General features: G+C 43.8%; 1 protein-coding gene across 3 annotated transcripts in view; it reads right to left on the bottom strand.

Annotated features, from left to right (window-relative positions):
• LOC129705418 (charged multivesicular body protein 3-like) overlaps positions 1 to 20,961 on the bottom strand; it is a 50,975-nt gene that overhangs the window by 6,566 nt on the left and 23,448 nt on the right. Inside the window, exons 1-2 of one of the 3 annotated variants that reach the window (XM_055649012.1) lie at positions 13,133 to 13,255; positions 2,533 to 2,593 (exon numbers count right to left, since the gene is read on the bottom strand). In XM_055649012.1, the coding sequence (XP_055504987.1) occupies positions 2,533 to 2,593; positions 13,133 to 13,177 (106 nt within the window). In that variant the 5' untranslated portion in view covers positions 13,178 to 13,255. Of the gene's footprint in view, positions 1 to 2,532; positions 2,594 to 8,386; positions 8,406 to 13,132; positions 13,256 to 20,961 lie in introns of those variants that run through there. The other 2 variants (XM_055649086.1, XM_055649148.1) reach the window with 2 other exon arrangements.

Here is a 20,961-nt window from a genome sequence, read left to right as displayed (position 1 = left end):
AGTATGTTTTGCAACATACAAGGAATTTCATTTGTGATACATTCATACCAATAAACAGCAACAGAACACACAAAATACATTTTAACATAAACATCCACCACAGTGACTCCTCCACATTCCTCACTGTGATGGAAGGCGAAAAAAAAAGTTCAATCTCTTCCCTTCTTTGTTCTCCCGTTGACGGGATGATCTTGGCACCCGTAGCCGGTGGCGTTTGGGCCCTCGTGTCGATCAAGCTCCCACATCGGGGGGGAAATCTCAGCTCCCCCACGCCGGGCCATCTGACCCCGGGACGGGGCTGGTCGAAATCTTCTGCATCATTTGGAGCTCCCGACATCAGTCTCTATCCGAGATAGCGAGCTCCTCGATGGAGAAATCCGCAGGTTGGTGCATCGATCCCAGGCAAGGGATCAGCTCCAATGGTAAGCCCACGTCCCCGCGGTGGGGCTCAAAGTCAAACCGGAGCGAGGCCTCCAGCTCCATGATGTTAGGCCTCAGAGCGACTGGATATACAATCCGGAAAACAATCGCACCTCCGGCAAGGTAACAGATTGAAAAAAAATTTCCCCCACCCCCCACATAAAAACAAACCGGAAAACATTAACACATACCTTTAAAACACACTAAAAAACATTTTAAAGCCAAAAAGACAGTCAGACTGTTGGCGAGGCTGCCATCGTGTGGTTCCCCCCTGGTGGTATCACATCCACGATAGTGGATGTGAAGAGGATGATTCTACTAGTGGGAGAGCCTAGGACCAGAGGGCACAGCCTTAGAATAAATGGACGTACCTTTAGAAAGGAGATGAGGAGGAATTTATTTAACTAGAGGGTGGTGAATCAGCCAAATTCACTGCCATAGGCGGCTGTGGCAGCCATCTTCGGGTATTTTTAAAGTGGAGATTGATACGTTCTTGATCAGTAGGGATGTCAAGAGTTACAAGGAGAAGAATGGAGTTGAGAAGGAGAAATAGATCAGCCGTGATTTAATGGCGGAGCAGACTCGATGGGTTGACTCCTTCAGTGCTATGCTAGAGTGCTGGCCGAGATTGTAAATTAAAAATTACAAGACCAACATCCCCACCTACACTAACTCAAGGCTGGGTGTACTTGCTCGAGTCAGGTTAAAAACCAATAGCTGACTTGTAAATGACTTCCATGAATAAGAAGACCAATACTACGCACAGTACTCAAGATGTGCACATATAAATTAAGTATAACTGCACTACTTTTAAAATTAGTTTCCCCAGCTACAAATATTTTGCCAGCTTTCTCAATCACCCAAGAACCTACATACAAGCCCTGTCATTGAAAAATAGCTTAAGTATACCTCGATTTCCACATTGCCACTCTGTGTTTCTGTAATATACATAGTGAAACGCACTACAGTAAACTCTTGGTTTAATGGACCTCTTTGTAACAGGTTTTAGTTATAGCGGATAGACCTGCTGATGCCATCATGGCTCGCACTGCGTTCCCAGCCCGGGCTACTGATGCCACCCTGGTTCGCAAGATGCACCAGCTTGCCCTTCTCCTCCCATGGCACGGTCCAGTTGATGCGACCGTTGTTGCGACTCACATCGTAGCACACAGAAACAGCATCGGCAGGACACACAAGGCCATCGTGGGGCTCCCTCCTCTCCCACCTACTGCTGCTGATTCTTCCTGTCCGCTCGTCGCTTTGTCCACTCGGCCTCTTCCCCTTCTCCCTGCCTCACCCCACCACCACCTCCTCCTACTCCTCCCGTCACTTTGTCCACTCAGCATTCCCCTCCCCCCCCACCCTCCCGTCCTCCACCTTCTCCCCTAAAGCCCCCAACGTACTCCACCAGTGACTGGTGAGAGGGGAGGCTGAGAGCATCCTGTCGGTAGCGGCGACCTAAAGAAAGCACGTCCTGTTGGTAGTGGCAGCCTGAAGAAAGCGTGTCCTCACAGCCGCGTCAACGCGGTGAAGAAGTGCTCGCCGTTACAGACCAGTGGCATTGGCGCTTAATTTTAAGGTACAGTTCAGTTTAGTTTATTGTCACGTGTACCGGGGCACAGTGAAAAGCTTGCTAACCAGTCAGCGGAAAGACAATACATGATTACAATCAAGCCATTTGCAGTGTACAGATACATGATAAAGGAATAACGCTGAGTGCAAGGTAAAGCCAGTACAGTCTGATCTGTAAAGATCGGACTATCCTCAAAGATAGTGCAAGGGTCACCAATGAGGTCGATGTGAAAAGACACAAAGTGCTGGAGTAACTCAGCAGACTGAATCTGTCCGAAGAAGGGTCCCAACGTCGCCTTACAATTGTTCTCCCGAGATGCTGCCTGAGCCGCTGAGTTACTCCAGAACTTTGTGTCTTTTTGTGTATGAACCACCACCTGCAGTGCTTTGTTTCAACTACATACAATGATCAATCCTTACTGGGTTATAGCAGACAATCGGCAATAATGGACACCATTTTCCTCCCCACCCCCTCCCTCCCAGGGTCCATTATAACAAGGGTTTACTGCATGACAGAAAATGAGGGTTTTTTTTACTCACCTCGAATTTGTCTGTCAATCACTCTCATTTCCTTTCTTATTTTTGTTGACCATTCTGAAACCTAATCAAAAACCACAATAACATTATTAACACAGATATGGTTTCAGATGATATGCAGAAATACTAATTTTAACATGCAAATGGCAATAAACTGATACCGTTCAGAAGGCTCATGGGTCATGGAAAATTAAGAACAATATTCAGGTTTCCATTGATGAAACTAGGGCTATTGCTGCTGTTTTCCTCCCATTCAAGTTTAATTTTCCCTATACTTAGTTTATTGTTTATTGTCACATGTACTGAGGTACAGTGAAAAACATTTGTTGCGAGCTAACCAGTCAGCAGAAAGATAAAACATGATTACAATCGAGCCATTTACAGCGTATGGAAACATGATAAGGGAATAACGCTTAGTGCAAGGTAAAGCCAGCAAAGGATAGTCATATTTAGTTGTAAGCCATATTTATTTTATTGCTATGCCAAAGGCCTCAAACACACAAGCCCACTTTTAGCAAGTGAGTCAGAAGAATGGTTTTTGTATCAACTTCCCACCCAATGGGAATGCAACTGGTCTTTAAATAACACAACTGATGTCCAGTGCCGAAACTGTGTATGTATACTCTGAAAATAATAATCTGCAAAGATGAGCAAAAGTTAAAGTATATCTGTAATAGACTGAGACAAGAGAAAATATACTTGGGAATAAGGAAATTACAAAGAAATAAAATGTTATTCTGTGTTTGGGTATGTTTGGCACGCCACCCTGGCCATACACTGATTTCACTCCTGCCATCGGGAAGAAGATAGAGGAGCCTGAAAACAGTAATGTCCAGGTTCAGGAACAGCATCCCTACAGCAATCAGGTTATGAAACACTACGGCCTCTAAATAAGCTCTAAACTACACAGACCTGGGGCATTGGTTTTTGTCTTTTTGCACTATTATTGTTTGTTGGTTTTTATGTGTATACATTTTTATTTATGAGCATATAAATACACACACATTGAACTTTTTTTTGGTTTATTATATTGTTTACAGCGTACTATGTTCACATATTATGTCGTGCTGCTGCAAGTAAGAATGTCTTTGTTTTGTTTGCGACACATGACAATAAATCTCTAGAGAAGATGAGCCAGAAAACTCCCCAAATTAATGTTGTTTTTACAACGTCTCAAGGTTTTAGGCCTCAATAGTCACTTTGATGACCATAGATCAGAAGGTAATCTATACGCACCCACGAGACATTCAATGCTGTCGAAAGATGAATCTTCCAAAAACAGACTCTTGATTAATAGTTTCTTTATTGTATTATTATAAACAGTAAGATAATTCATAAAAGCTTCTTCTTGTATAAGTACCCCTGTACATTTCAATCATGCTCATGCATGGTCGAAAACTATGTCTATCCCCCGATCTTCATAAAACTAAACTAAACTCCTTGGGAGTCTGCGCCAGAATCCCAGCCGCAAACCACGACCCAGACCACGTATAAATCCCACCCACATAATTACAGGTAGATAAAATTAAAGGTAACTGGTTATAATTATAACATACGGAGTTAAGCTAAATGGCTACTGCAAATGGATTTCTTGTTTCATTATATTTCAGTAACAACTCTCCTTTATGTGAAATATATGCCCTGCATAAGGAAACTAACTGAAAATTTCAACTTTACCCCAAGCCTATTTTAAGATATTCCAGCTAATAAGTTCCTTTCAATACAGTAGTAAACACTATAAGTCTTGCCTTCAAATTCTAGTAACTTGGTTAACTTTTTGGGCTGTCCCATTTAACCAGAAAAACATTTATAATTTTAAGGACGTTTTGAACATATTGTCATATTCCAAGTACCTAATCTCAATGTTTTTGCAAATGGATGAATCTAGAAGACTTTAAGAAATAGTGGCCATTAAGTTATTTCAGTCAGGCGCATAATTCAGTTGAGGAATGTCAGATCAGCTATCCCAATAGTTCACATTACCAACCTTTAGAGTCAGAGTCTTAGTGTGAAAACAGATTGTTTGGTCCAACTTGCCCACACCAGTCTTCACATCTGTTTATGTGCCACCGCTTCCTCCTTCCAAATAACCAATATATATTGTAAACTGTTGTGGTCTGAGCACTGCTCTCTGTGGCAGTCCACTGGGTCAACCAGTGATACCTACTCGCTATTTCCTGTCTGTTAACCAATCCACCATCTCCAAGACTACGGGCTGAAATATTGTGACTTGACCTTCTACGAGACATCTCATCGCACATATTCACAAAGTCTAACTGCATGTAGTTGTGTGGTGGCGGTGTGGAATGAGCTCCCAGTGGAAGTGGTGGAGGCAGGTTCATTGGTATCATTTAAAAATAAATTGGATGGGCATATGGATGAGAAGGGAATGGAGGGTTATGGTACGAGTGCAGGCAGGTGGGACTAAGGGGAAAAAAATTTGTTCGGCACGGACTTGTAGGGCCGAGATGGCCTGTTTCCGTGCTGTAATTGTTATATGGTTATATGGTTATATGTACTGATTCCCACCTATCTATCTATCCTGGTCACGACTACCCCAGCAGCAAGGTGGAGCAGTGGCAGAGTTGCTACCTTACAACGCCAGAGATCAGGGGTTCAATCCTTACTGCTGCCTGTACAGAGATTGTACATTCTCCCCGTGACCTGTCTGGGTTTTCTACGGGTGCTCCAGTTCCCTCCCACTCTCAAAGAACGTACAGGTTAGTAGGTTAATTGGTCTGGTATAATTCTAAATTATCCCTAGTGTGTGTAGGATTAAAAAAAAATCAAGATGGCGCGACCGGATCCAGTCGCCGTCTTGGTAGCTCCGCGGAAACGATGCGTATTTTTAACTTGCATGTTCGTTTTAAATTTTATTTCTAAGTACTAACTCTCTAGCAGTAACAACGTATGACCGGGAAACTCTCATAAAACTAAACTCTGACATAACCGGAGACTTTTTAAACACTGTACTCACCGATCCAGCGTGGCCAGCAGAGATCAACAGAGCGCGCCGGGGCAAGAACAATGGGAGCGCGGCTCCAAGGAAAACCCAGAGAAAACATCGAGGTAAGCGGGGGGGGATTCGGAATAGGCTGAGAGCCCAAGCATTCCGTCCTCCTCTGCCCAGCATTCTTTTGGCAAACGTAGTCCCTGGAGAACAAGCTGGATGACCTCAGGGCGAGGGTCAGATTCCAGCGGGACATAAGGGACTGCAACATCCTCTGCCTGACCGAAACATGGCTGACCTCACTGATTCCGGTTCAGGTAATCTGCCCAATCGAGTCCTTCACTGTCCACCGTGCTGACAGAACAGAAGCATCTGGTAAATCCAAGGGTGGAGGAGTCTGCTTCATGACCAATAACAACTGGTGCAACCCTGGAAATATCAAGATGCTTTCCCATTCCTGCTCGCCGGACCTGGAGCACCTAACAATCTCATGCCGTCCATTCTACCTTCCCCGGGAGTTCGGCTCAGTGATCATCACAGCCGTCTACATTCCACCGCAGGCGGACACCGACGAGGCACTATCGGCCCTACACGATGTGTTATGTCGACACCAAAACAAGTACCCGAATGCGGCTATGGTGGTGGCTGGAGATTTTAATAAATCAAATCTCAAAAAAGTTCATGCCGAACTTCTACCAACACATCACGTGTGCCACCAGGGGGGGAAAGAACATTGGACCACTGCTATACGCCGTTCCGGAAGGGCTACGAGGCCATTTCACTCTCTCCTTTTGGAAAATCTGACCACGCTGCCATTTTCCTGCTATAAACAATGGATAGTACGGGAAGCGGCAGTGATGAGGGACATAAAGGGGTGGTCCGACCAGTGAGAGGCCATGCTGCAAGATGCACTGAGCAATGTCGACTGGAATATGTTCCAAGCAAGTTCCAGTGACATCACTGAGTTCGCGGAAGCTGTCACGGACTTCATTGCAACAATAGCCGATAACATCCGCCCCACGGTAAGGGTTAGCATCTTTCCTAATCAAAAACCCTGGGTGGACAGGTCCATTCATGTGGCCTTGAATGCTCGCACTGACCGCTGCTTACAACTCTGGCCTGGCATCTGGAAATATGGACGTCTACAAGGTAGAGTCCTACCGACTGCGAAGGGCGGTGAAGGACACAAAAAGGAGGTACAAGGACAGGATGGAGTCGCAGATCGAGCAACAGGACATCAGGCGCCTTTGGCAGGGGCTACAGACCATGACTAACTACCGGAGCAGCCCCCCCTCAATCGGAAGTGCCGGCACCCCCCTAGCTGATGACCTGAACTCTTTCTACGCACGCTTCAAGAAGGGCAACATCACCCCTAGCTTGCCGGCTAACGACAACACCACCAGCGTGCTGGCTAGCGAGGCTGGAGGAGGTCCTCCGCTGGGGGTGGATACACATTCTCATTGTCCAAGCACGACGTGAGGAGGGCTCTGACGTGTGAACATGAGGAAAGCCGTAGGCCCAGATGGTATATCTGGGCGAGTACTTAAGTCTTGTGCTACTCAGCTAGCTCCGGTGCTCCCTACAATATTCTCCCTGGCCAAGTCCATGGTCCCTGCCTGCTTCAAAAGATCCATCATTGTACCTGTACCAAAGAATGCCTCTCCAGCCTGTCTGAATGACTACCGACCGGTGGCCCTCACCTCGGTAGTCACAAAATGCTTCGAGAGGCTGGTCAAGAACCACATCTGTGCCTTCCTCCCTCGCAACATGGACCCGCTACAGTTCGCATACCGTCCGAACAGATCCACGGACGATGCGGTCTCCCAGGTTCTGCACACCACTCTCTCTCACATTGACAGCCAGAAGGGGGGCTACGTGAGGATGCTGTTCATAGACTTCAGTTCAGCCTTCAACACGATAGTCCCCACCAGACTTGCTGAGAAGCTGCTGGAACTGGGACTTAACACTCCCCGTGTGCCTGGGTCCTGGACTTTCTCACCGCCAGGCCCCAGGTAGTCAAGATGGGAGGAAATACATCAACGACCCTCACCCTGAGCACAAAATCCCCCCCAGGGTTGCGTCCTCAGCCCTCTACTGTACTCCCTGTACACACATGACTTTGTGGCTAGGTTCAGCTCCAACTCTATAATCAAGTTTGCTGATGACACTGTGGTGGTGGGCCTAATCACTGAAAATAATGAGAAGGCCTACCAGGTAGAGGTGGCTGATCTGGCACTCTGGTGTCAGGACAACAGCCTCCTCTTGAATGTTAAAAAAACTAAGGAGCTGATCGTGGACTTTAGGAAGGCACAACATCCGAGGACACACACGCCACTGAAGATAAATGGGGATACTGTGGATGGCGTAAGCTGCTTTAAATACCTGGGAGTCCACATCACTGAGGATTTGACATGGACAATACATACTGCTGCACTGGTGAGTACGGCAAGGCAGTGCCTTTACCACCTCAGGCAGCTGAGGAAATTTAGAATGTCTCTGAGCATCCTCCAGTGCTTCTACTCAACGGCTGTGGAAAGCATCTTGTCCGGAAACATCACAATCTGGTCTAGGTTCTGCTCTGCCCGGGACAAGAAGGCTCTGCAGAGAGTAGTGAGTTCGGCCGAACACACTGTGGGAACTACACTCGCCCCCCTGCAGGAACTATATATCAGAAGGTGCAGATCCAGAGCCAGCAACATTATGGGAGACCCCTTCCACCCCAGCAATAGACTGTTCCAGCTGCTACGGACAGCCTCCGCTGTCATGCTGTGAAAACAGAGAGGATGAGACGGAGTTTCTTCCCACAGGCCATTAGAACTGTAAACTCTTATCTCACCAGGGACTAATTCACTGTACCAATTTACTGTTGTGTGGTGCCTTTTTAAAATTGCCGGTTTTTTTTCTCACCAATATGTGATTCTGTTCTATTCTGTTTTGTAGTTTTTGCACATTCCGCAAGCATTGCCACTTTTCATTTCACTGCACATCTCGTATGCGTATTTGACAAATAAACTTGACTTGACTTCGTGTGCAGGGATCGCTGGTTGGCGCAGACTCGGTGGGCTGAAGGGCCTGTTTTTCAGCTGTATCTATAAAATAAACTAAACTAAAAAAAAAAAACTTGACTCAATTTAGAATTAAGGAAATACAGATGCTGGTTTACCAAGGAAAGATACAAAATGCTGGAAACGCAGGATTCAGGTCAAGTAGCATGCTAGAAAATGAATAAATTTGTTGGACACAATTCCGCCTTCATTAAGCCATACATAATCATTCTGCTAATTAATAAAGATTTCCCAAATGTATTACTTTTAATTTGTTAATAATTCATTCTGACATTTTATCAAAAAAGGGAGAAATACTGTACATTTGGGATCACATTTCTCTATTTCAGGTGCTACATCTTGTGTGCAATTATAAAGATTTTATGAACAGTACATCGACACTTTGTCAAGTGCTTTCTGTCAACATGTTCGGAGGACAATGTGTGTTGAACATTTTAGCCACCCCCCATCATAACAGGGCATCCAACAAGGTTAGAGGGCAGTCTGTACTAGACATCACGTTCCTCCTGATACACAACTGTGGGTGTCTACCAGACATCATTGTTCACTGATATGAATTTGCAGACATTGAAGCACCACACAGTTTGCCATGAATAGACTTTAGAATACAATAGTTTGCCATGACAGCTGAAAATAATATCTGCCACATGTCTGCTTACTCCATAATTATTACTGTGTACATATCTCCATTCAAAAAGAATATGTGAAGTAACCCACTGGTCCCATATCATTCAATAAGGTTGTGGATGATCTAACTTTGGCCTTAATGAAATAGTCGCCAGTAATCCTCGACTCCCCTTTCAACCAATAATCTCTGCGCATCGAATTTCAATCTATTCATTGATTCAGTCTCCATAGTTCTCTGCAATAAAGATTTGCAGAGATTCATTATGCTCAAGGAAGAAATTCCCCCTTTATTCTCTGTCTTAATCTTATTCAGATACTGTACCTTCAGCTTAAGATTTTCCCGTGAGGGGTAACATTCTCCCAGGTTCTACCTTGGTCAAACCGCTCAAAAATTCCTCCAAACTCCAAACCTGCCCAATCTTTTATGAAATTAATCCCTTTAACCAAATTAATTTTCCCTGGTTGAAATACAGGTCTACAATCTGTCTGATCTTTATTGAGGAGTTTGTCCTGTTTCTTGTCTAATTCTCCAGCCTCTTATATCAGCACCTGAAGCCCAGTGTAGGGCCTTTCTAACACAGGGAATGACACCAATTAACAAGGGAGGCACCAGAGACATGCTCCATCCTGACTACGGATACTGAAGTATCTGTGTGAAGTTTGTACGTTCTCATTGTGACCAAATGGCTTTTCTATGGGCGTCCAGGTTTCCGCCCACATTCCAAAGACATGCAGGTTTATACGTTAATTGGTTTCTGTAAAATGCCCTCAGGGTGTTGGAATGATAGTGTGTATGGAAGATCGACAATCGGCATGGACACGGTGGGTCGAAGGGCCTGTTGCCACACTGCATCTCTGAACTAAAAGTGGTGCAGCCTTCATTATTTGTATGATCCACTTTGTCTTTACTTATAGTCATTAACCAAATTAAGCAATCAGACTTGCATTTGTTTTGCACAATTGCTAACCTGGTAGTGTTTTTGAACAACACCCAGTTCTCTTATAGGAAACAATGGATTCAATTTGTACATGACAAGGTGCCACAAATAATGACATATCAATAAAAACAATTTTTTTTTTTTAAATGTTAAGCCAATGTTAAGGGGAGGACATAGAAAGAACACCAACTCAAGGTCTTTCAGCAGCACTTGATGTTGATCTCTGGATTTGTTCTTGGGAACTATCCTTAAATCAGCTAAAGCAAAGGCTCTGTGGGGAAGGATCATAGCCTGGGGTCTTTCTACCCACTGGACACTAAGAGGCTGAGTTAAAAAGTAGAAGCATTATCACCCAAGGGACCACTGATTGGTAATGGTGTAATGCATAAAGCCAATGTATTAACACTACTATGTATAAAACTAGCAACACCGAATGTATAGACCAATACTAAGAATTTATTAAGAGGTTTGCTCAGTTTTCTTTGGTATATTTTTCATGAAGTTTACTTTTAAAATAAAAAGGAATCAAAAGGTTTTAACATGCCGCTGCAGGTTTGTCATGCTTAATCTATTTTTGCAAATGTTTGGCATTTTAATGTATTGTGTGGTGTTGATTATTTTTGCTTGGCCATTAGTCGTGGGGCTTCTATTTAACAACAGATTTGAGAAAGAAGTCAATGTACCCCAGTTATCCATGCTATTTGTATATAAGGTTACTATGGTATAACAACTGTTATTTTACAACTTCTGTGGAATTAGTATAAGGAATTCAGATAGCTGGTGACATCTGAGCAGGCTGTGTGGATTGCTCCAGGCACCCCTGTCACTGTAATAAGCAGGAGCATTGACATGGGAGTATATATAGCATCATGACTGGTTTAAGTACCTCCTCTATTTATGGAGATATGTATTAGACTTTCAGCCATCCCTTCATTGAACTACAAAGTCTGTTTCTTTTGTCAAAACCAATGAAAAAGATCCATTTAAGACCTTACACCTTCTGGCTCTGCGCAGATTGACCCTGTAGTCCATATTGGGCTTTATGTTTTTTTCTGGTTATACCTTTACCAAAAATCAAAGAACACCTTCAATTTCAGTCCTTAATCGTATCTGTCAATTATTTGTCCCTCATTGCCTTCCAAATTTCCATTTTAAGCAGATTTCTGCACTTTTTATATTCTTGATAGTTCTCTTTGTCAATAGTTCCTTAATCCTGCCATATGTTTCCTTTTTTCTCTTTATCGAACTCTCAATATCCTTCAATGTTTTATGTTTAGGTTTATTATTATCACGTGTAATGAGGTACAGTAAAAAAAAAACTTTGTTTTTGCATACTATTCAATCAGGTCAGATAATACTATACAAACATACAATCAACCCAAGCACTTTGTGTCCAAATTCAAGTACAATATGTAGAACAATGGGGAAGATACAAAGTGCAGAATATAGTTCTCTTTGCTGTTGCATAGACAAACCTCAATGTCCACAATGGGGTAGAGGTGAATAGGACAGTATCCTACCTAATGGAAAAACTGTTCAGAAGCCCGACAACAGGGGGAAAAGCTGCTTATGAGTCTGGTGATGCATGCTTTCAAGCTTCTCTATCTTCTGCCCAACAGGAGTGAGAAGATGGAATGACCGAGACTGCACATCCAGTTTCCCTAAACTGTTACTCTTATAGAACCACGTTGGCCTTGAACTCTTGCACCAAGCTTCAGTGCGTTCCTCAGCACATATTCCTGCAGTTGGGAACATGCCAGTACGTGGGGGGGGGGTAGCGATAGCCATACATTGTCACATTAAAGGCCAGTGAAAGAGATTGGCTTGCAGCCGCCAATCCCCAGGTGGTGTAACTGGTAATTGGCCCAATCATTAATGAGATGTGGCTGGAACCGGCCATTAGGCAGGGGCAGTAGGTGGGCCCTGTACTTCAGTTTGAGGGCAACAACAAGAACCCATGGCCAAGAGTGACAGCAGCGAGCAAGGAAAAGAGGGAGGAAGAAAAAGAATGGAGGGAGGGAAGGAGTAATGGAGGGAGGGAAGACAATAGACAATAGGTGCAGGAGTAGGCCATTCGGCCCTTCGAGCCAGCACCACCATTCAATGTGATTATGGCTGATCATCCACAATCAGTACCCTGTTCCTGTCTTCTCCCCATATCCCCTGACTCTGCTTTCTTTAAGAGCCCTATCTAGCTCTCTCTTGAAAGCATCCAGAGAACCTGCCTCCACCGCCCTCTGAAGCAGAGAATTCCAGATCACAACGCTCTGTGAGAAAAGTGTTTCCTCATCTCTGTTCTAAATGGCTTACTCCTTATTCTTAAACTGTGGCCCCTGGTTCTGGACTCCCCCAACATCGAGAACATGTTTCTCAGCGGGAACTCATGTAACTCAGTGGGTCAGGCAGTATCACTGGAGAGAAGGATTAGGTCACAAAAAGAGGAATGGGTCACAACAGGAAAGAGGTGTGTCTATCTTGGTGAAGAGGGAAAGTGAAACAATACAAGGATTGTTACCCAAAGGACTACTGAGTGGCAATGACATATGTGCATAATTGTCTATTGCCAAAGGGGGGGGGGGGGGGGGGGGAGGGAGGGAGGGGAGATGGAAGGGTTGAAAGGAAGGGAAGGAGTAATGGAAGGAGTAATGGAAGGGTTGGAAGGAGGAATTGACAGAGCGGAGGAATGGGTGGAGAAGAGGAATGGAGGGTGGAGAGGAGGGAGGGGAGGAAGGAAGGAGGAGGTGGAGAAAGGGAGGGAGGGAGGGAGTGGGGGAGGGAGTGTGTGAAGGAGGGGAGGGTGGGATGGAGAGGAAGGAGGGAGTGAGTGTGTGAAGGAGTGTATGTAGGAGTGTGTGAGTGAGTGGGGGGAGGAGGAGACCGGGCTCCGTCCCAACGCACATTAGCCCGACCTACCGGCCGAGGATGGCGACCGTCGCTCCCGCTCCCGGGACGCGCTCGGTTGGATCCGGGATAAGGGGGGAGGCGGCAAGAAGCGAGATATTGGAAGTAAGACGCGTCCTCACCAGATCCTTGGGCGGCCGCTCCTGGGATTTGCCGAACAGGCCCATAGTGGACGCTGGCGTCGCCCGGCCCAGCCCAGCCCGGAGCGTCACTTCCGGCACCGTGACGTCAGCCACGCCCCGCCCCCTCCCCCTTCCCCTGGTCGCCACAGGGGGCGCTGCGGTGGAGATCAAAGATCTTTGGTGAAGATGTGGAGCAAAGATCAGTCTGAAGAAGGATTTCAGCCCGAAACGTCGCATATTGCCTTCGCTCCATAGATGCTGCTGCACCCGCTGAGTTTCTCCAGCATTTGTGTGTACCTTGGAGCAAAGATTTTACCTCTCTTAAACGTTTCTTAAACGTTGCGTTAATCCCAGCCTCAACTACTAGCAATGTTACAAAATTTTGAGATTTTAAAAATCAAGTCTGCAATTTATCCCATCAGATAAAGCATAACAATAAGTTTAATTTGACACCAAATTCACTTTCATATCTCAAGTATTAAAAAAGCTATGGCCATTTTCATACTCGGAAATTAGCATCTTGTTCCCTATTGATTTTCAATGGACATTACAAAAAAGCTGTGATCTTGGATAGTCAATAGCCCATTTCTTAAGGAAAGATTAACATTTTTAAATAGCCCAAGTGTCCAAAGATTATTCACAAATAATTCACAATATAACATGATTTTTATATCTAATTTACATTAATTTATAGGCTAAATGGAAGGAATTTAGTGTTCAATTGCTGTAAATAAATGCCCATTTAAATCGGCTTTCTAGTGGGTTCATGTGAACGCGCTGGTTTAGAACGTTGACATCGCGCTGGATTAGTGCCCTCAAATGCCGAGAAAAATACTGCGGGATATAAAAAGCCCAAAATGAACTACTCGCTATAGATAACTTGATATATAGGGTTATATATATGCCCCATTTAATGTAAAAATAAGGTACATACCTTTAATTGTTTGCTTTATAAAACCCTGGGGCTGCGAGAGGTTGCGGAATGAGAGAGTAATTTTAAACTATTATAACTATATTATCGAGGCCTATAAAACTAATAATACCTTTTGCGACCGGGTCTTGCAGCGATTTTTCGTTAATGATTTACTAGGCTGAACATCTGCGATTAGTACAGCCTAGTAAAAATCGCGTTTTAAACCCGCCCCCTCCAAACAGCGCCAAAATCGCGGACCTGGCTGTGGGCAGATTCCCAATGGCGATTCAGGTAGGTTTTGTAACATACCTACAACTACCTCCTCTGGCAGCCCTTCCATACACCCACCACTGTCATTGCCCCAAGGCACTTTCCAGCAAAGATCTTCGCTATACGATCTTTGCTTTCCAGTCTTTCATGCTGCAATGCTTCAACTCACCTCTACAAGTTCCCACTGGAGTAGAACAAAATTAACACAAATCCACATCTGCCATGCATTTGCCCACTCACCCAGCCTATCCAAGTCACCTTGCAGCCTCCTAGCATTCCTCACAGCTAACACTGCCGCCCAGCTTCGTGTCATCCGCAAACTTGAAGATGTTGCATTCAATTCCCTCGTCCAAAACATTAATATACATCGTAAATAGCTGGGGTCCCAGAACCGAGCCTTGCGGTACCCCACTAGTCACGGCCTGCCATTGTGAAAAGGACCCGTTCACTCCTACCCTTTGCTTCCTGTCTGCCAACCAGTTCTCTATTCACATCAATACTGAACCCCCAATACCGTGTGCTTTAAGTTTGTATACTAATCTCTTATGTGGGACCTTGTCGAATGCCTTCTGAAAGTCCAGATACAACACATCCACTGGTTCTCCCTTATCCACTCTACTAGTTACATCCTCGAAAAATTCTATAAGATTCGTCAGACAATCCAGGCTGACTTTGTCCAATGATTTCACCACTTTCCAAATGTGCTGCTATCCCATCTTTAATAACTGACTCTAGCAGTTTCCCCACTACCGACGTTAGACTAACTGGTCTGTAATTCCCTGTTTTCTCTTTCCCTCCCTTTTTAAAAAGTGGGGTTACATTAGCTACCCTCCAATCCTCAGGAACTACTCCAGAATCTAAATAGTTTTGAAAAATTATCACTAATGCATCCACTATTTCTGGGGCTACTTCCTTAAGTACTCTGGGATGCAGCCTATCTGGCCCTGGGGATTTATCGGCCTTTAATCCATTCAATTTACCTAACACCACTTCCCGGCTAACCTGGATTTCACTCAGTTACCCCATCTCAATTGACCCCCGGTCCCCTGCTATTTCCGGCAGATTATTTATGTCTTCCTTAATGAAGACAGAACCAAAGTAGTTATTCAATTGGTCTGCCATGTCCTTGTTCCCCATGATCAATTCACCCGTTTCTGACTGCAAGGGACCTACATTTGTTTTAACTAATCTTTTTCTCTTCACATATCTATAAAAGCTTTTGCAGTCAGTTTTTATGTTCCCTGCCAGTTTTCTTTCATAATCTATTTTCCCTTTCCTAATTAAGCCCTTTGTCCTCCTCTGCTGGTCTCTGAATTTCTCCCAGTCCTCTGGTAAGCAGCTTTTTCTGGCTAATTTGTACGCTTCATCTTTTGTTTGGCTAATTTGTACGCTTCATCTATTGTTTTAGAAATGCGTGCGACAAAGGCAAAGCAGTTATAACGGGTGACTTCAATCTACATATAGATTGGGTGAATCAAATTGGCAGGGGTGCCGAGGAAGAGGATTTCTTGGAATGTATGCGGGATAGTTATCTAAATCAACATGTAGAGGAACCAACGAGAGAGCTGGCTATTTTAGACTGGGTATTGAGTAATGAGGAAGGGTTAGTTAGTAGTCTTGTTGTGCGTGGCCCCTTGGGCAAGAGTGACCATAATATGGTTGAGTTCTTCATTAGGATGGAGAGTGACATTGTTAATTCAGAAACAATGGTTTTGAACTTAAAGAAAGGTAACTTTGAGGGTATGAGACGTGAATTGGCCAAGATTGACTAGTAATTAATTCTAAAAGGGTTGACGGTGGATATGCAATGGAAGACATTTAAAGACTGTATGGATGAACTATAACAATTGTTCAACCCATGTTTGGCAAAAGAATAAATCAGGGAAGGTAGTGCATCCGTGGATAACAAGGGAAATTAGGGATAGTATCAAAGCGAAGGATGATGCGTACAAATTAGCCAGAAAAAGCAGCATATCGGAGGACTGGGAGAAATTCAGAGACCAGCAGAGGAGGACAAAGGGCTTAATTAGGAAAGGAAAAATTGATTTTTTTTTTTTTTAATTTAATTTTATTTTTATTAGCAGTACAGTAAATCACATTAATACATCGCATATATCTTATTACATTATGTTGTACCACTTCATTTTTTGAGCTTTAAAAAAGATAGAAATAAAAGAAGTAAGGAAAGTAAGCAAGAATCGTGAAGGTGCAGGAAAGTGTTGGGAGAAGAGAACCCCTTAGGGAAGGAATTAGAGAAGGAAGCAAAGAAAATAAATAAGACCCTAGAAAGAAAAGAAAAAAAAAGGAAGAAAGGAAAATCAATCGCTCTATTGTAACACAAAACTCCGCAAAAAAGGATATACCAACCGTGTTTTTTATTAAAAATGTATTTTATACCCCCCATTACCAGGTCCTGGTAGCCTTTATGTTTTAACTTATTATTGCACCTTATGCTTGTAATAGTTCCATAAATGCAGACCACGTCTTTTGGAAGTGATCTGCTTTGCCTGCTAGGAGGAGTCTCGTCTCCAAAGTGTAGTGTTTCGAACATGTTTGAAATCCACAATTTTGTTGTTGGTATTGGAGCATTTTTCCAAAATTTAAGTATTAGCTTTTTTCTGATTATTAGCCCATAATTAAGTAAGTTCTTTTGAAACATATTTTGAAACATATGAAACAGGTGAGTTGATCATGGGGAACAAGGATATGGCGGACCAATTGAATAAATACTTTGGTTCCGTCTTCACAAAGGAAGACATAAATAATCTGCCGGAAATAGCAAGGGCCCGCGGGTCAAAGGAGTTGGAGGAATTGAGTGAAATCCAGGTTAGTCGGGAAGTGGTGTTGGGTAAATTGAATGGATTAAAGGCCGATAAATCCCCAGGGCCAGATAGGCTGCATCCCAGAGTACTTAAGGAAGTAGCTCCAGAAATAGTGGATGCATTAGTAATAATTTTTCAAAACTCTTTAGATTCTGGAGTAGTTCCAGAGGATTGGCGGGTAGCAAACGTAACCCCACTTTTTAAGAAGGGAGGGAGAGAGAAAATGGGGAAATTACAGACCAGTTAGTCTAACATCGGTAGTGGGGAAACTGCTAGAGTCAGTTATTAAAGATGGGATAGCAGCACATTTGGAAAGTGGTGAAATCATTGGACAAAGTCAGCATGGATTTACGAAAGGTAAGTCATGTCTGACGAATCTTATAGAATTTTTCGAGGATGCAACTAGTAGCGTGGGTAGGGGAGAACCAGTGGATGTGGTGTATCTGGACTTCCAGAAGGCTTTCGACAAGGTCCCACATAAGAGATTAGTATACAAACTTAAAGCACAAGGCATTGGGGGTTCAGTATTGATGTGGATAGAGAACTGGCTGGCAAACAGGAAGCAAAGAGTAGGAGTAAACGGGTCCTTTTCACAATGGCAGGCAGTGACTAGTGGGGTACCGCAAGGCTCAGTGCTGGGACCCCAGCTATTTACAATATATATTAATGATCTGGATGAGGGAATTGAAGGCAATATCTCCCAAGTTTGCGGATGACACTAAGCTGGGGGGCAGTGTTAGCTGTGAGGAGGATGCTAGGAGACTGCAAGATGGCTTGGATAGGCTGGGTGAGTGGGCAAATGTTTGGCAAATGCAGTATAATGTGGATAAATGTGAGGTTATCCATTTTGGTGGCAAAAAACGGGAAAGCAGACTATTATCTAAATGGTGGCCGATTGGGAAAGGGGGAGATGCAGCGAGACCTGGGTGTCATGGTACACCAGTCATTGAAGGTAGGCATGCAGGTGCAGCAGGCAGTAAAGAAAGCGAATGGTATGTTGGCTTTCATAGCAAAAGGATTTGAGTATAGGGGCAGGGAGGTTCTACTGCAGTTGTACAGGGTCTTGGTGAGACCACACCTGGAGTATTGCGTACAGTTTGGGTCTCCAAATCTGAGGAAGGACATTATTGCCATAGAGGGAGTGCAGAGAAGGTTCACCAGACTGATTCCTGGGATGTCAGGACTGTCTTATGAAGAAAGACTGGATAGACTTGGTTTATACTCTCTAGAATTTAGGAGATTGAGATGGGATGTTATAGAAACTTACAAAATTCTTAAGGGGTTGGACAGGCTAGATGCAGGAAGATTGTTCCCAATGTTGGGGAAGTCCAGGACAAAGGGTCACATCTTAAGGATAAGGGGGAAATCCTTTAAAACCGAGATGAGAAGAACTTTTTTCACACAGAGAGTGGTGAATCTCTGGAACTCTCTGCCACAGAGGGTAGTTGAGGCTAGTTCATTGGCTATATTTAAGAGGGAGTTAGATGTGGCCCTTGTGGCCAAGGGGATCAGAGGGTATGGAGAGAAGGCAGGTACGGGATACTGAGTTGGATGATCAGCCATGATCATATTGAATGGTGGTGCAGGCTCGAAGGGCCGAATGGCCTACTCGTGCACCTAATTTCTATGTTTCTATTGGTTCTAAAGCTTGCAAAAAAAATGTATATTGGTTCTAAAGCTTGTAAAAAATGTCTATTGGTTCTAAAGCTTGCAAAACAATGTCTATTGGTTCTAAAGCTTGCAAAAAAATGTCTCTATTGGTTCTAAAGCTTGCAAAAAGTGTCTCTATGGGTTCTAAAGCTTGCAAAAACGTGTCTATTGGTTCTAAAGCTTGCAAAAAAAAATCTCTATTGGTTCTAAAGCATGCAAAAAATGTCTATTGGTTCTAAAATGCTTGCAAAAAAAAAATGTCTATTGGTTCTAAAATGGTTCATACTAGCGCTCCAGAAAGCAGCCCCCCCCCCCCCCCCCCCCCCCCCTGGTTGGCTTGGCTTGGGTGTGTCTTGAAATTGAAAGGCACTACTTACTGCAAATGGTGGCATGAAGTTGAAAGGCACTACTTACTGCAAATGGTGTCTTGGGTGCTTTGGCTTGAAGTTGAAAGCACTACTTACTGCAAATGGTGGCTTGGGAGCTTTGGTTTGAAGTTGAAAGGCACTACTTACTGCAAATGGTGGATTGGGAGCTTTGAAGTTGAAAGGCACTACTTCCATCAAACTGCAAAACAACATTCCCCAACAATAAAAGTTCACAAAAAGACCTTACAAATTATTCCCCACTTCCCAAATCTTGGGAGCAATCTCTCAGGCTAAGGCAGACTTCAATGATCAAATTCATCATCTACTTTAGGGTGCCAGCATAAACTTCCATCATCGGTCAGGCTTGTCAGGCATTTCCTTTTCCACCTGTGGCAGTGTTTGTTGGTTCCAAACTACCCTCATAACTCAATGCAGAACCCATTGAACAATGGTAAAGCAAGTCATCCTTGATCCTGAAGGGATACTGAGGAGGCAAGTATGTTCAAGACATACAACTAAAGGCATGTGTATTAGCAGCAAATAATAAAGAGAAAAGGAATCTGATCATGTGACAGATGGAAATAGGAAGTCAAGATGAAGACATATATACGAGGTCTAGAACTGATTCTTGTGTTGAAATTTACCTGGCATGATATGACACGATTTCAGGAATGTCAATAATTTACCCAACATTGAATTCTCTCCAATTTTAGGTAACCTCTAACAACCCCTCTCACCGTGCCCCACCTGGACGTGCACCTATTTCTCCCATCCCTTTCCCACTCCACCCACGTTTGCTTCCTTTGGCTTCATAATTCACGACGACTCAATCCTTTTGTCTCACACTTTGTATTAAGCTCTGACCGTTGTTCCAACCATCTGCCAATCAACCTCCCCCCTTGCTTGTGTTAACTGATTACCAACCACAACTTGTCCTGCCTCTCCTCTCACCCAGCTTTCTTCTCATCCCCCCCCCCTCCCCCCAGTCGGTCTAAGCAAGGGTCCCGAACCTAAAACGTCACCTACTCACGTGTTCCAGAGTTGCTGCCTGACCCTTTAGCTCTTAGGGCTAAAGGAATTAAGGGATATGGGGGGGAAAATCAGGAACGGGGTACTGATTTTAGATGATCAGCCATGATCATATTGAATGGCAGTGCTGGCTCGGCACTCCTACACCTATTTTTCAATGTTTCTATGATCCAGAGTTACTCCAGCACTTTATGTCGATAGTTTAACATGTAATCATACATTACAATTTAAGTCATAGTTCTGAAGATGCCCTTGATTTTAATTAGTTTAGTTTAGTTTATCGTCACATGTACCGAGGTGCAGTTACAAGCTTTTTTCTTGCATGCTGTCCAAATAAATAACAGGAGACACATATGGGCAGGTGAGTGATTTATACATCAGGCAAAGAACTCTCAGTTTCTTATCATCCTGGATTCAGAGGCAGCACTCTTGCCTCTGACAGCCTCGAGTCAGCCTCAAAAGATTAAAGATTGGGGACTTGAGGACATGATCCCTGGTAGCTGGTGTACTGCTGCAAGTACAATCGTTTTTATGAGTTACTAAAACAAGTTGCAAAATGGCTCCAGAAAGTGGTGACTTTCCAAGTGCTGTTCAGGATCTATTGTACTTATGTACGGTATGATTTGATAGCACGCAGAACAAGCATCTTGCCGTATCTCTGCACATAAGACAATAAAAAAACATTTAAGTTCTCAATTAAGTCCATTGCCTTATTCAAAAACGATAAACGAGCTATTGCAGCCCAGCAATAGTCCGGTTATGGATCTCTTTGTAAAT

The sequence above is a fragment of the Leucoraja erinacea genome, chromosome 1 (assembly GCF_028641065.1).
Source record: "Leucoraja erinacea ecotype New England chromosome 1, Leri_hhj_1, whole genome shotgun sequence".
Lineage (NCBI taxonomy): Eukaryota > Metazoa > Chordata > Chondrichthyes > Rajiformes > Rajidae > Leucoraja > Leucoraja erinaceus.
The sequence above is the reverse complement of the archived record's forward strand: the minus strand, read 5'-3'. Positions and strand labels throughout refer to the sequence as shown.